Source organism: Ictidomys tridecemlineatus, chromosome 3 (genome assembly GCF_052094955.1).
Source record: "Ictidomys tridecemlineatus isolate mIctTri1 chromosome 3, mIctTri1.hap1, whole genome shotgun sequence".
Lineage (NCBI taxonomy): Eukaryota > Metazoa > Chordata > Mammalia > Rodentia > Sciuridae > Ictidomys > Ictidomys tridecemlineatus.
The window spans coordinates 77,243,181-77,257,363 of NC_135479.1; the positions used below are offsets into that span (position 1 = coordinate 77,243,181).

Consider the following 14,183-nt stretch of genomic DNA (forward strand, 5'->3'; position numbering starts at 1 on the left):
CCTGAGCTGACAGAGAAATTCAGGACCCCCTCTGTAAGGTTATCTTCCTCATAGTGCTAAAGTTCTGACTTCCTACAAACCAAGGATGCCCTCCTCATCCCACTGGATATGATATGCAATACTGATATGAACTTGGACCCGTGTGAACCCATCCTCCTTTTACCAGGTTTCCTTGATGGGCACTTCTCCTAGGCTAATGCCTTGCTCACATTTTTCCCCCCCTCCCATTTACATATTTTATTTGGAAATGTTTACACAAGTACGGGGAAACTAAATTTTTGAGATAATGGATGTTATTAAATTATCATCAGTTTATTATAAAAGACACATGGAAATTATTTACATGATGAAAGATTTCACTGCTTCAGTGGAAGGAGCAGCTTCATAGGATGCCATTTCAACCGTGATTTGTTTCTACATACTTTCCAAGAATGTCACCATCTCTAAATAAGAAACAATCCCTGTCTTCTAGAACTGCTTTGGTGCCTCCATACTCTGGGGGAAGAACTTTATCTCCAACCATCTTGCTAATGGGCTGAATCTCTCCACCCTTTCCTTTAGAACCTAATCCCACAGCTACTACTGTTGCTTGCAATACTTTTCCTTGAGATTTTTCTGGAGCCATAATGCCTCCTTTGGTTATTGTTTTGGCTGCAATTTCGAACAATACTCCGTCAAAAAGTGGAAGAAACTTTCTAAATGCATGTCTGGTCAGGACTCAAGTTGCTGCAGCTCAGACTCCGATTTGTTGCTCACCGTTCTTGATGACCTCTACCTTGGTGAGTTCCCCCTACCCTCAGTGTACACCTATACTGTGCTGACCAGCCTAATAGCTTTTAGATTGACTGTTTAAGAAAGCGAAGAAAAAGGAAAGAAAAGAAGAAATACATTTTTTTTTATTTTTAAAAAAGAGAGAAACTATCTGTAGAAGAAAATACTCAGCCAAATCAGTAAAACATACACTCAAGTAAAACATTTACTCCAAACCTCAAGGAAACTTATGTAATTATCCAGTTGGCAAGAGACTACCTGTCTCCAAGAGGATCTGTGGCTGGTCTTGGGAGGCATGGCAGCTCTGGATGCCACATGATACCCTTATCCAGGAAGGCCATTCCTCACAGCCCACTCCCCAGAAATGGAAGATCCAGAGGTTCCAGTGTTGTTTAAAAATGCACTCCTGAGAAAAGAAGTATAGAGATTGGAGGGAAGAAATACTCAAAGCATCAATGAGAGAATTTCCCACCATCGATGAAACAGTCTGAAAGAGATTCTTCAGAATCATAGTTTAAGACGCTTGACCGACCATACCAAGATGACTGAAAACAGATGAACTCAACATGTTCTGGCAAAAAATCTCAACTGCTAAAGATGAAATAATGAAATATTTAAAGAGGAAATAAAAGCAACAGTTTCCCATCCGGGAATAAGTCAGATTGACACCCATGTTCTCAGTAGCAACAAGAGTTGCAAAGAGAGAGAGAGGAGAAACACCTTAACTTTCCAAAGAAATATGATTTTTAGCACATAATTATTAACACCCCCCAATGTTATCCAAGTAGAAGGGCAAATGAAGTACCATTTTTTTATGGTTTAAATATGAAGTGTCCCCCAAAAGCTCATGTATGAGACAATGTAAAAATAGTTTAGAGGTGAAATGATTGGGTTATGAGAGCCTTAACCTAATCAGTGGATTAATTCCCTGATAGGGATTAACTGGGTGGTAGTTGTAGGTAGGTAGGGTATGGTTGGAGGAGGTGGGTCCTGGAGGTATGCCTTTGGGGCATACATTTTGTTCTTGTTGAATGCAGTTCTCTGTGCTTTCTGGTGCCATTTCCTGAGCTGCCTTCTTCCACCACACTCTTCTGCCAAGATGTTCTACCTCACCTCATGCCCCAAGGAATGGAGCCGACCATCTATGAACTGAGACCTCTGAAACTGTGAACCCCTAAATGAACTTCTCCTCCTCTAATTGTGTAAAGAAAAACAAAAAGAGAGAGAAGCAAGCAAGGTACAGGGGCAAAGTAAAAGGAGTTGCTGGCTGAGCTGCCAGGTTTATTTATATCCATAAGTTACATTAGGTCATTGACATCATTAGAACATATTGCTCATTGTATAAAGTTACTGTTATAGGAGCAGGTTTAGGTGCAGTGACACATTGGTGTTGACTAAGAGAGTTTCTTTATTCTCAGAAGCTGAGTTTCTGAGATCAAGGTTGAGGTTGATAAGACTCTAGTACAGAGCCTCCTCATAAAGGACACTACCATAACAGCTAGGCATTGAGCATGTATTAGTCATCTCATTAGTTCTAGGGAGAAACTGCAGAATGGTCCAAGTGTGGAAAACAGGGCACCTGTTACCCTCCTGAGTTTGCTCATCAGAGGAACTCTGCCTGGTACATTTCCACAGCCAGAATCCTTATATAATCACTTGTCAAGCCTTTTGGTCACAGTGACAAAAAAACTGACTAGAACACATTTCTTATCTGTAAAAACCTGAAAAGTTTTCTATAGTGCCCAGAAATATATACTGGCTCAGTAAATAACAGTGAAAACCTCAGAAGGAAATGACACAAAAGGAAAACATGTCTTAGTCCATTCATGCTGCTATAAGAAAATACTCCAAGCTGGGTCTTTTATAAAGAATATTTCTTGTTGATGGACCTTTATTTTATTCATTTATTTATATATGGTGCAAAGAATCAAACTCAGTACCTTACACATGTGAGGCAAGTGCTCCCACCCCTGAGCCAAAACCTCAGCGCCCCCCCCAACCTAACTCTTAATATTGCAATGGGAATCAAATTAGAGAATTTCATAGCACATACTGAGCAGAGAGGTCATAAAAATGTACTCTTTAGTCTAAGCAAGATTTTACTGTAAATTCAATATCAATTTAAAAATAATAGTTAAGATGTTAACAATATGTGAGACTGTTGTAGGAATGAGTGGAGGAAAAAGAAGTGGAGTAAGGTTCTTACCTGATTCAGGATGAGATGAGAGACCATGATTTGCTCCAGAATTTAACAGGAAGTCATAATACAAAATACACATATCAACATTGAAGTATATTGTAAAAATAAAATTAAATGCATAATTTTAATATGAGAAATTATATTTGGTTATTATGATAGATACCAACACAATGGTGGCTCAAAAAAATGAGAAAATTAATTTTATCCTTGATATGATCCTAGTGTCCAAACTTTCCCATGCTTGTAAATGGATGGGACTGTTGTTCTTACAGTCTCAAAATGGCTACCAGAGTGCCTGCTATCTTGTGTATATTTCAGGAAATAAGAGGATTAGAGGTTAAGGGTGATAAGGTCATCCTGGCCCCAAGAAGCCTAGTTTTTCCAAAAGATCACTCAGTGTCTTCTGTTGACATCTCATTGGGCAGTGAGAGTCGCTTGACAGCCCTAGTGGTAAATGGACTAACAAAGGTCATCTATTATTTTTTCTCCTGCTGCCTAATCTTGGCATATGCTACTCCAAATAACTATAGTTCCATTGATGAGAAAAATGGATACTGGCTAGGTAACCAGCATCCTGCCTTAACTTCTAAAATAATAAATGGAATAAAATTTTGAAGAATTCTCAATCAGTCCAATAAAAGGTAGGGAAAATGGTCAGGGAGCGGGGGTCATAGGTGGAAAAGCAAAAAAAAAAAAAAAAAAAAAAAGAAAACAATGTGGCATTGTCCAGATGTAACAGAAATTTAACAGAAATTGAAATGTATGTGAATTTTTAGTAGTTGTTTATTAAGGTAGAAATTTTCTTGGCTGCAAGCAGACACACCTGTGCTTTGTTAACAAAGGGAAAAGGGAGTTGAAAAATAAAGCAATAGGTTAAAGATCCAGTATGGAGACACTCCTACTTCTGATAATGACGTGACGATTGGGAGGAATCCTTTTGCTAAAGATAATGGGAAAAGCTGGTCAAGATGTTTAAAGTTTTTTTCTATTTGAAGGTATCAAAAAGAAAGAGTATATTAAAAAATCACTAGGCCATGATCCAAAGTAAGAAAGAAATCCTGAACTGCAAGCCTGGCATTTGGGGTTGCATCATCCAACAGATGCTTCCAGCACCTTCCCTGTCCTAGGTGTCCCTCCCAACACTTCCCCTGTCCTCCACCTTAACGACCATTGTCCCACTAACTGCACACTGACACTCCCAAGCCTGAATGGCCTCTGCCATTCCCCACACTCCCCCTACAGCCCCACACCAGCCTTGCACATTCTCACCTGCACATTCCACATGCCCTTCTCAGTGACCCCTGGGGCAGTTGCTCTGAGGAGACCAGGGCTTTAGGTTATCCCCTAGGCCCTTGTGCTCAGAATGACCTTGCTGCACCAGGTGGGGCTTCAGGGGCCAGCAGTAGGCAGAGATGGAACCCTGCTTCTATACTGGCCTCCATGACTCACTGAAATCCTGAGTGTGACCTTGGGGCTTGATGGCAAAGAAAGGTGCAGAACAAAGATATTCAAGACTGGGATGAGGCCTTGGGGTTTTCTGGCCTGCATGTATCCTGATTTCCCAGGAGGCTGAAAAATAATTGCTCTGAAGATAGGCCAGACATAGGGTATTTAGCCACAATGAGGGAGTGGAGCCTGACCCCCATCTCAATTCCACTGTCCTCATCAAAGACAATCAGAGCTCAATTTTATTCTGTGTTTCTTCCTAATCCTCACGCTCCCCTTTTTAAAAGTTTAAAAATTCTAAACTTTTATAACTTTATTGGCTTTATAACACATGAACACAAACAGAGAGAGGGATCATACTGTTCTTTAATTCGATTTGTTTCGCTTGTTGTTTGCATGTTGTTGGATAATTTGAATCTAGGTTCCCAGGCCATGGTCGTTCATATTTAGTTCAGAATTAACCATTTTCTTTCTTTTTTTTTTTTTTTTTTTTTTTTTTGGTACCAGGGATTGAACTCAGGGGTTCCTGAGCCACATCCCTAGCCCTACTTTGTATTTTATTTATAGACAGGGTCTCACTGAGTTGCTTAGTGCCTTGCTGTTGCTGAGACTGGCTTTGAACTTGCGATTCTCCTGTCTCAGCCTCCTGAGCCTCTGGGATTACAGGTGTAGACCACCACTCCGGGCTTCAGAATAAACTATTTTCTAATTTCCTCAAAGCAAAGTTGTTATTTTATGTCAAGTGAGACACATGGTTTTATTTTTTAATCTGTGAGTACCTAGGAGTGGAACTGTATGGTTTAGGGAATACATATTTAACTTTTTTTAGAAGCTGCTAAACATTTTGCACATTGGTTCTGCTGTTCCATACCTTCTACCAAAGGATGGAAGAATTTCTGCTGCTCTGGGTCCCCACCAAGATCGTTGCTGTCCATGTTTCTTATTTTACCTATTCTCTAGGATGTCTAGGGGAACCTCATTTGATTTCACTTTCAGTTATCTCATAACTAACAGTGATGGGCATCTTTTCATGTGCTTCTGAGCCATTTGTGAATCTCCTCTTGTAAAGCACCTATTAACTATTTTGTCACAAACTCTTTTGCTTCATTTTTTTTCCATTGTATGACTTAACTGAAATCCATGTTTTGAATTCCTTATTGATGGATATTTAAATTGTCTCAATTTTTTTTTCAACCAGACCAAAATGATAACTTTGTACACATTTATGTCAATGAACCAGAATTTCCATGCCATGCCTTTGCAACCACATTTTAGGTGTGCAGGAAAGAATAGACACTTTCACTAAAACGGGCCCAACTATTGGAAGCCCCCGGTACATGCATCATAGGTGCTCTTATGACATCAATGCTCTCTCCCCTCCTCCACTGTGGCAGAAGGAATGCAGGCCTGAGCGTGATGAAACCATCTAGCCCCTAACCATGGGCAATTTAGAGGATCACAGACCTGAGGGAATTTGAATTATCTATCTCCAAATCATGGGCAATAAACTTTGTGTAAGATATAACCAGTTCACCCAAGTTGCAGGGAGGGGAAGGTGGATTTCCACAGTTAATCAGGATACTAGCCTTCTGTCTAGGGATACTGGGATATTGAGGAAATTGAGTGTGTGTTAGAATCGACACCCCCATTGTACACAAAGAACAGCCTGCCCACACCTCTCCCTTTTAACTGTTTACAGAAGGATGGCAACCCTTGTGAAATCGTAATTGTAAATGTTGAGCAGATCTCACCACAGAAAAAGGAAGAGGCAGAGGCAGAGGCAGAGGCAGAGGCAGAGGAAATAACACCAGAGGTAGGTGGTACAGACTTCAATAACTGAGGTGACTTCTGACCTTCCACCTCTCTAACCCATGTCACCCAGAAGTGGTGTTTATCGCTTTGAAGCTCATTGCAGAAGATGATCATGGAATTTATCCACCCAGGATATATTTGGGAGTGGAAGGTAGTACTCTTATGTATTACTCAGAACAAACAACAGAAACCCAAAATGTCCGGGTCAACGCAAAGAGTTGCCCCATTATCCAAAGCTGGAATGAATAGGAATTGAGTCTTCTTTTCCAGTTGCTTTAGCAACCTGAAGAAGGCCAATGACTGAGGCAAGCTGACTTGGTTGTGGGGAGGAGAAACCTGGAGTTGTGTGGGAGTGTATGCATGAGCACATGTGAGTGTGTGTGTGTGTGTGTGTGTGTGTGTGTGTGTTAACTGAAGACCTTTTGGTAACCAAAAGAAATGAAAGTGAGAAATAGACTAGAGAGACCCCAAACTGTGTAGTGCAAGGAAAATTTTAATATGAGGAACTAGCAGAAAGAGGAACAGGTTTCAGATTGAAGTGAAATCAGGGAAGAGAGGGCAGGTCAGAGGGTATGAAGGGGAGGTGACAGGCCCAGGTAGATAGTCAGGCTCAAGTGGATCCTGTGGATCATAAGGTTCTTGCTCCAAGACCAAGGCAAACCAGGTGATGTAACAAAGGGCAGGGGAACCCCCATTCTATAGATGGCTACTTTGAGCCTCAGAGGTCAAGATGAATATATATGTGCATTAACTGACATGGTAGAGAGAGGCAGGCAGAGGAGGACACTTGCTTGAATTTCTAGGCCCAGGTATTGCTCTGTCCAGTGCTCATTAATTTCAGAGGAAGAGGAGATTGTTGATTGACAGAGGATCAGAAGCCCTGCCTGGCACATTCTTGGCTTGAGGTTGTTGGGGAACATGTCCTAAGTGTCATTTCTTTACTTTGTATCTCCCACTCCCTCGCAAAATGAAGGAAACTTCTGACTCTACACTAGCAGCCACAAAGATCCAGGCCTGGTGGCGGGGCACCCTGGTGCGACGCACGTTGCTACATGCTGCCCTGAGAGTTTGGATCATTCAGTGTTGGTGGAGGAAGATACTGGCCAAGCTGCTGGAGAGGAGACGGCGGACGATGCTGGAGTTGAATACACGGCAAATCTGGGCCTGTGTCAAGCTGCAGGCCTGTGTTCGAATGTGGCTCATCAGACTGCGATACTGTCGTGTGCTCAATGCTGTCCGGGTCATCCAGATCTCCTGGCGCTGGCACAGTTGCCACACCCGTGGCTTTTTCCGGGGAAATTACGAGATCACAGAAAATGAGCTAAAACTTCAAATTGACATTTTTCTGGGATCACAGATTTGTCGGATCACCGATTCCATCCCCTTCCCAATAAAGAACTGACCAGGTCTGCTCCAAATATGCGTCAGTAGATCTTTGTTAGACAAGCTCCTGGAGGTCTGCATCTCAGCAAAGGGCCAGGAAAATGATGGAAGGTACAAAGCATCTTACATGGTTACTTGGGGGAATCAGCAGGGTGTGTCTGGGGTGCTTGAGTCATAAGAGGGTGAGAGCCCATGCTAGAGGAGCAGGGCCCGAGATCCATCAGCAAGGTCTGCCATAGGTGGGAGGGTTGGGGTTGCAGGGTGGCCAAGGAGACCAGCTCCAGGGAGACTCCTTCACTGTGGTCTATGCAAATGACACCCCTATAGTTGTACAGTGTGGGGGTCTCTGCCATCCTTTGCCCTTCATCCTCCAATACCTTCCCACTCAGCTTAGAATAAGTTTCAAAAGCCCTCCCTGTGGTCCACGTGACCTGGCACGTTCTGGTTCTAACCATTGCACCCTCTGCCAACAATCTCCTCCAATGCTCTGCTATCCATCAAACCCCCCAAGCAGAAGATCCCAAGTGTATCCCATCTCAGAGCTTTGCACTTGCCACCTGCAGCCCTACGGTGTCCCCAAAGAAGTTTCCAAAGAATCACACCCAGGTCCACCTCTTGACTTTTGACTGACTGTAGGGTGACATCAGACTGTCAGGTCAACTCTAAGTCAACTTGGCCCAGGCTGACCAGTTCTGATTGGATTCTTAATCATACATTCTCATAGATTTTATGGTTAGGAGGAACTATCCGTACCTCCCAGAGTTTCGGGATCTGGTATCAAAAATCTCCTTCAGGGTAACTTGGGTTCCTCTTATCAACATTTTTTTGAGGGCCTGCATTTCTCCTGCAGTGAACAAGTAGTTTGCTGAGGAATGTCACATATCATGTCCACTGAGGCCAGGCAGGGCTGCAAGTAAATTGTTTATGGAAAAAATAAAGCATGTGGGCCAATTTTATAGGATTATTTTATAGAAGAATGGGCCTATTTTATAGAATTATTCTCTTAACTTTATATTCATACCTTCCTCATCTGTCTGTTCCCTAACAGGGCCAGGGCAAGGCAGAGGGCCCAACGTTGAGTGGTTCTGTCTCTTCTGACTAGCCAGTCCTAAGCTGTTGGCTCAGCCGGACTTGCCTTTTCATGGAAACACCAACCAGAACAGGCCCTGAGGTTCCTCCTCACTCCATTTGCTGCCATCTCACAAAACCTGGAGTTCCTCCTCCTCCTGAAACATTTTGGATACACAGTGACTCTCTCCATAGGATATGCAAGTGCAATAAACTGTTTGTTGAGCTGCTTCTGTGTCTTCTCTAATGGTTCACTGACCATACACGGATCGGTGTATTTGTTTGTTTGTGTGTGTGTGTGTGTGTCTCTGTCTGTCTGCTTATACCTTGTAATGTGATATTTCCCTATAATTCCCTCTTTATGTTCCTCAGTATTTTTTTCTCGGTCTTTGCCTCCCACCATGCACATTTCTTCTTTGTTCTTTTTAGATATTCATGACAGTAGAGTGTATTTTGACATATTTTTACATACTTTTTCTAATTAGAATCCCATTCTTGTAGATGTACATGATGTTGGGATTCACTGTGGTGTATTCATATATGAACATGGGAAAATTATGTCAGATTCATTCCATTGTCTTTCCTATGCCCATCCCCCTTCATTCCCCTTTATCTACTCCCCTGAACTTCTATTCCTCCCTTGCCCCTTGTTGAATGTTAGCATCTGCATATTGGTGGTGGTGGGTTTTTTTTTTTTTGAGATTAACTTATTTCACTTAGCACGATAGTCTCCAGATCCATCCATTTGCCAGCAAAAGTCATAAAGTCATTCTTTTTTTATGGCTGACTAATATGCAATTGTGTGTATATTCCACATTTTCTTTATCCATCTATTGAAGGGCACCTAGGTGGGTTCCATGGCTTAGCTATTGTGAATTGAGCTGCTGTGAACATTGATGTGGCTGCCTCACTGTGTGCTGGTTTTAAGTTCTTTGGGTATAAAATGAGGAGTGGAATCACTGAGTCAAATGGTGGTTCCATTCCTAGTTTTTGAGGAATCTCCATACTGCTTTCCCAGAGTGGTTGCAGCAATTTGCAGTCCCACCAGCAATGCATGTGTGTACATTTCCCCATTTCCTCACATCTTCACTCACATTTGTTGTTTTTTATATTCTTGACAATTGCCATTCTGACTGGTGTGAGATAAAATCTCAGTGTAGTTTTTTTAAATATTTTATTAGTTGTTATTGACCATTGATCTATTTATGTGCTGAGAATCGAACCCAATGCCTCACACATGCTAGGCAAGTGCTCTACCACTGAGGCACAACCCCAGACTCCTCAGTGTAATTTTAATTTGCATTTCTCTAATTGCTAGACATGTTGAACATTTTTTTCTTACATTTTTTGACCATTCGTATTTCTTCTTCTGTGAAGTGTCTGTTCAGTTCCTTTGCCCATTTATTGATTGGGTTATATGTGGTTTTTTTTTTTGGTGTTAAGTTTTTTGAGTTCTTTATATATCCTGGTGATTAATGCTGTCTCTGAGATACAGGTGGCAAAGATTTTCTCCCATTTTGTAGGCCTTCTCTTCATGTTTTTGATTGTTTTCTTTGCTGGGAAGAAGCTTTTTTAGTTAGATACCATCCCATTTATTGATTCCTGATTCTACTTCTTGGGCTTTAGGAGTCTTTTGACAGCATATTTTATAAATGTGGTCACATGATGGCTTCGGGGATGAGCACCTGACCTAGGCCAGGCCAATGAGAGTCAATTCTGGTGCTGGGTTGGAATTACTGGGTTTGCCAACTGCAAGGATTACAGAACCAGAGCTCTGGCCTCCACATGGAAAAATCTTGCTGAGAATGGAACCAACAGAGGAAAGCAGAGCCAAGGGATAGTAGAGAGAAACTAGGTACTAAGGATTTTTTAACCCCTCAATCTAGCTGTTAAACGAGGTTTCAGTAAGGTTTTGTTTTAGACTAGTCTCCTGCATTAGACCCCAGTGCACCAGGAATCTCAGTCAAGACACAACTGGACTGGTGGGCACATGTGAGACCACCTAGAAATAAGACTCCTGAGAAAGGACAAGCCAGGACACAGAATGAGTTATTTTGATATTAGGTCACTCACCAGCCTCAAGAAAATTTCTGTATCATGAGGCACACTGTGAAAACATCACATGACCCAACCCATGTTAGCTCCCTGTCGGGCTTTTCCCTCAGCTGGGAGAGATTCAGGGTCAACATAAAAATGAGCTCTTTAATTTCTAAAGAACAAGTCCTGTGCCTTACAACCCTGTTTCATAACAACCATGATTCTGATTAATCAAATGTTTTAAACATTGTGACATTTTGACAGACTTTCCAAAATCAAATTCTTTTGACTTTAAACTTACTTTGGTGGCTAGGGATGTGGCTCAATTGGTAGGCGCTGGCCTGACATGCGTGCGGCCCGGGTTTGATCCTCAGCACCACATACAAACAAAGATGTTGTGTCCACCAAAAACTAAAAAATAAATATTAAAAAATTCTCCCCCACCCTCTCTCTCTCTTTAAAAAAAAACTTACTTTGGAGGGTTCCAGAAGGCCCTTAAAATGTCTCAAAAGGGCTGGGCATGGTGGTGCCCACCTGTAATCCCATCGATTTAGGAGACTGAGGCAGAAGGATTGTGAGTTCAAAGCTAGCCTCAGCAACTTAATGAATCCCTGAGTAACTTAGCGAGAACCTGTCTCAAAATAAAACATAAAAAGGGCTAGGGATGTGGCTCAGTGTTTAAGCACTCCTGAGTTCAATTATTGATATAAAAAAAGACACTAAAAATTTGTGCTAATAAAAGAGTGAGAGTAAACTAATAAGTCTTATTTTTTATGTTACTTTCTATGGGAAACATTGTCAGATAAAAAAATGATACTACATCTTAAGTTGTATTAGATGAATATATTTTTGATGTTAGTGTTCTAAAAATTATAGGAAATACCCATAAATCTGAGATGTCTTGATATGATGTTATTAGCCATATTCTGGTTTTATGTTGTGTTATTTCCCATCAATTGATTATACTGAACTCTCATCGGGTTTTTAATCATAGCCATTCTAAGTCTTGCTGCTCACAGACAATTAACTGTGTTATTCTGATGCTTTTCTGAGAGCTTTAGAAAGCAACTATAATCCTAAAGTGCTTCAGCTTCAAGGAAGCTGCTTTTCTAAATCAGGGAAAATGGGAATTACATGGAATTAAATGAACAGTTTTGTTTTTATGACTTTTTATTTGAAATTTTGCTGGTTCTTTATCTTAATGATTTGTTTTCCAGATTTAATGAAACTTCTTAATTTTAGGCTTTCTATAGCTTATAGCAATTTGGTCGAGAGTCTATTTTTGTAAATAGAATTGAAATGTTTACTTTTTATCTCTACCAGATTCCTCCAGAGTTTAAAAAGTTACTTGTGGATATTCTTGTTCTATGGCAATATAGTTAATAATAAGTTTCCATTCTCTTTATAAAAAGATACAACCGGAAATATTGGTTATATTACCAAGGCTTTGACAAAACGCCATATTTGAAAATGTGTATAGAATGCCTGTCTCCAAGTGTTCCCAACCTTACAATGAGTGAGTAAATCTGTCACTTTCTGGTAGGTCCAGGAACCTCAAGATTTTTTGAGGATCCCAGGAAGAGATGAATTTATTCAAATCTATATGTAGTGTTGAAGAAGTCTGAATTTTGCCATGGTTTGACTTTGTAAGGTTTTAATAGTTCAATCTGAGATTCTTTGTGAAAGTTTCAGCAAACTTACAGAAAGTCTGTGCGGTCAATTGCTATTCTTGTTGTACTTATACAAACAGTCATGCCACGTTTGATAAAACTGAACTTACTTTGCATGCAAATTAGCCATACTCTGATTATTTTTAGAAGTGGGGATGCATATAAAGAGAAAAATTATATTTCAGAAGATACTATAGTATACCTGTTATTATATTGTAGCCCTGTTCATTGCTTTTAAGTTTTTATAATTTATCTATAGACCAGACATGATCCTGAATTCTTCTAGTTTCCTCCAACATCTGGCTATGACTCTCCAACCAAGGACAAGAACTGCTCTGTTTCCCGAAGCCCTTAAACTGAAGCTGGACAACCAGATGTAATTTCAAGGGACAATCCTTATGCCCGATATGTGGGCCACTCAACGCATGCAATGAAATGCCCAATGCCATAATTAAGAGAGAGACAAACTGTAAAGTAGAATGGGAAGTTGATAACCTCATACTGTGGGTAACCTTTCACAAGAGGTTGCAACAAGATTACCAATCATCAGGAAACCCTTGTCTGTCTTAATTTTTTCCTTGCTTATGCCTGCATCTTTTGCTCAATGGGATTATGCCATAATTAGAACTTCATAATCAGTAGTCTCTCCAAGTAACTTGAAATTTTAGATCCGTCATGACAAACTCAAATCTTTACATCTACTCCACCCAGTGGCCAACTTCGGCAGCACCCCTGATGCTGCTGTTCAGACTATCTTAGTGGTCCTATCTGGAGTCAGGCTTAAAGATTCACATGTTCTCTTTCCCTGTTTCAATTTAACCCCTTTATAATGCACTGTATTATAAAATTACTACCTGCTGGCTGAAGAAGGAAGAAAATGTGCAGTTACTAACACTTCTTATTGCCCATAGATAAGTGGATTCAGTTGGAAAGAAGGAAGGAAAGAAGGATGGAAAGAAGAAAGGAAGATGTGAGCCTAGATGTCTGACTCTTAAAAAGACCACTAACACAGTCTGAACAGTTGGCATCAGAATTGTTGCTAAAGTTAGCCATTGGGTGGGGTAGAGACCTCTGAGATGGTATAAAGATTTGAGTTTGTCATGACAGATCCAGCACTTCACCAAATTATTTGGAAAGACGATTGAATGAAATTCTAATTATACAAGAATCCTATCAAGCAAAAGATGTAGATGTAAGAAAGTAAAAATTAAGAGAAGCAGGAGTTTCATTATGATGGGTAGCCTTGTTCCAACCTCTTGGAGTGCTTGGAGAAAGTGGGTAGAGATTCCTAGTTTGGCTCATTCTCTGATTTGGTTGATTCTAGTTGGTTTGGCTCATGAGGACCCTGGCTAAGAAGCAAATTCTTGACAAGAAGGTTTCCTAGGCGATTCTTGACATTAAATGTGCCACTGCCTCTCAGATCAGAATATTCTCCTAATACTGAATAGTGGAAAAGGAAAGTGCTGTGGATTAACAAACAAATCAGCTAATCGTCTAGAATCAGAATGGACTGAATGTGAATTGAATCATGGATGGGTCACCTTTGAGCCAGATTTGGAGTTTCAGAATTTGTTTTCTTCAACAAGTCAGCAGGAGGGAGCCAGGGACACTCACCAACCATTCATTAAGCAAGTGCTTTAGGGAGAGAAGTGTTCCTGTCCTTTTCTTTCCCTCTATTCCACTTATGAAAAGCAAACATAAGGGTAGTTTTTACTTCCAGGAAAATCTCTGAGCTCTACTGAAGAAAGTAGCCAATTTTCCCTTGGGGATCTTCTTTTGTGGGGATTGCATCGGAG

General features: G+C 40.8%; 2 protein-coding genes across 2 annotated transcripts; one reads left to right on the forward strand and one right to left on the reverse strand.

Annotated features, from left to right (window-relative positions):
- Positions 1-397: 397 nt before the first annotated feature.
- On the reverse strand, positions 398-5,352 carry LOC101957823 (10 kDa heat shock protein, mitochondrial-like). The gene is made up of 2 exons (XM_040270553.1): positions 5,289-5,352; positions 398-717 (listed from the first exon to the last, which is right to left on the reverse strand). The coding sequence occupies exons 1-2, from the start codon at positions 5,350-5,352 to the stop codon at positions 398-400; spliced, it is 384 nt and encodes a 127-aa protein (XP_040126487.1).
- Positions 5,353-7,196: 1,844 nt separating this feature from the next.
- On the forward strand, positions 7,197-7,631 carry LOC101958108 (IQ domain-containing protein F5). Its single transcript, XM_005327063.3, has one exon. The coding sequence runs from the start codon at positions 7,197-7,199 to the stop codon at positions 7,629-7,631; it is 435 nt and encodes a 144-aa protein (XP_005327120.3).
- Positions 7,632-14,183: the final 6,552 nt, after the last annotated feature.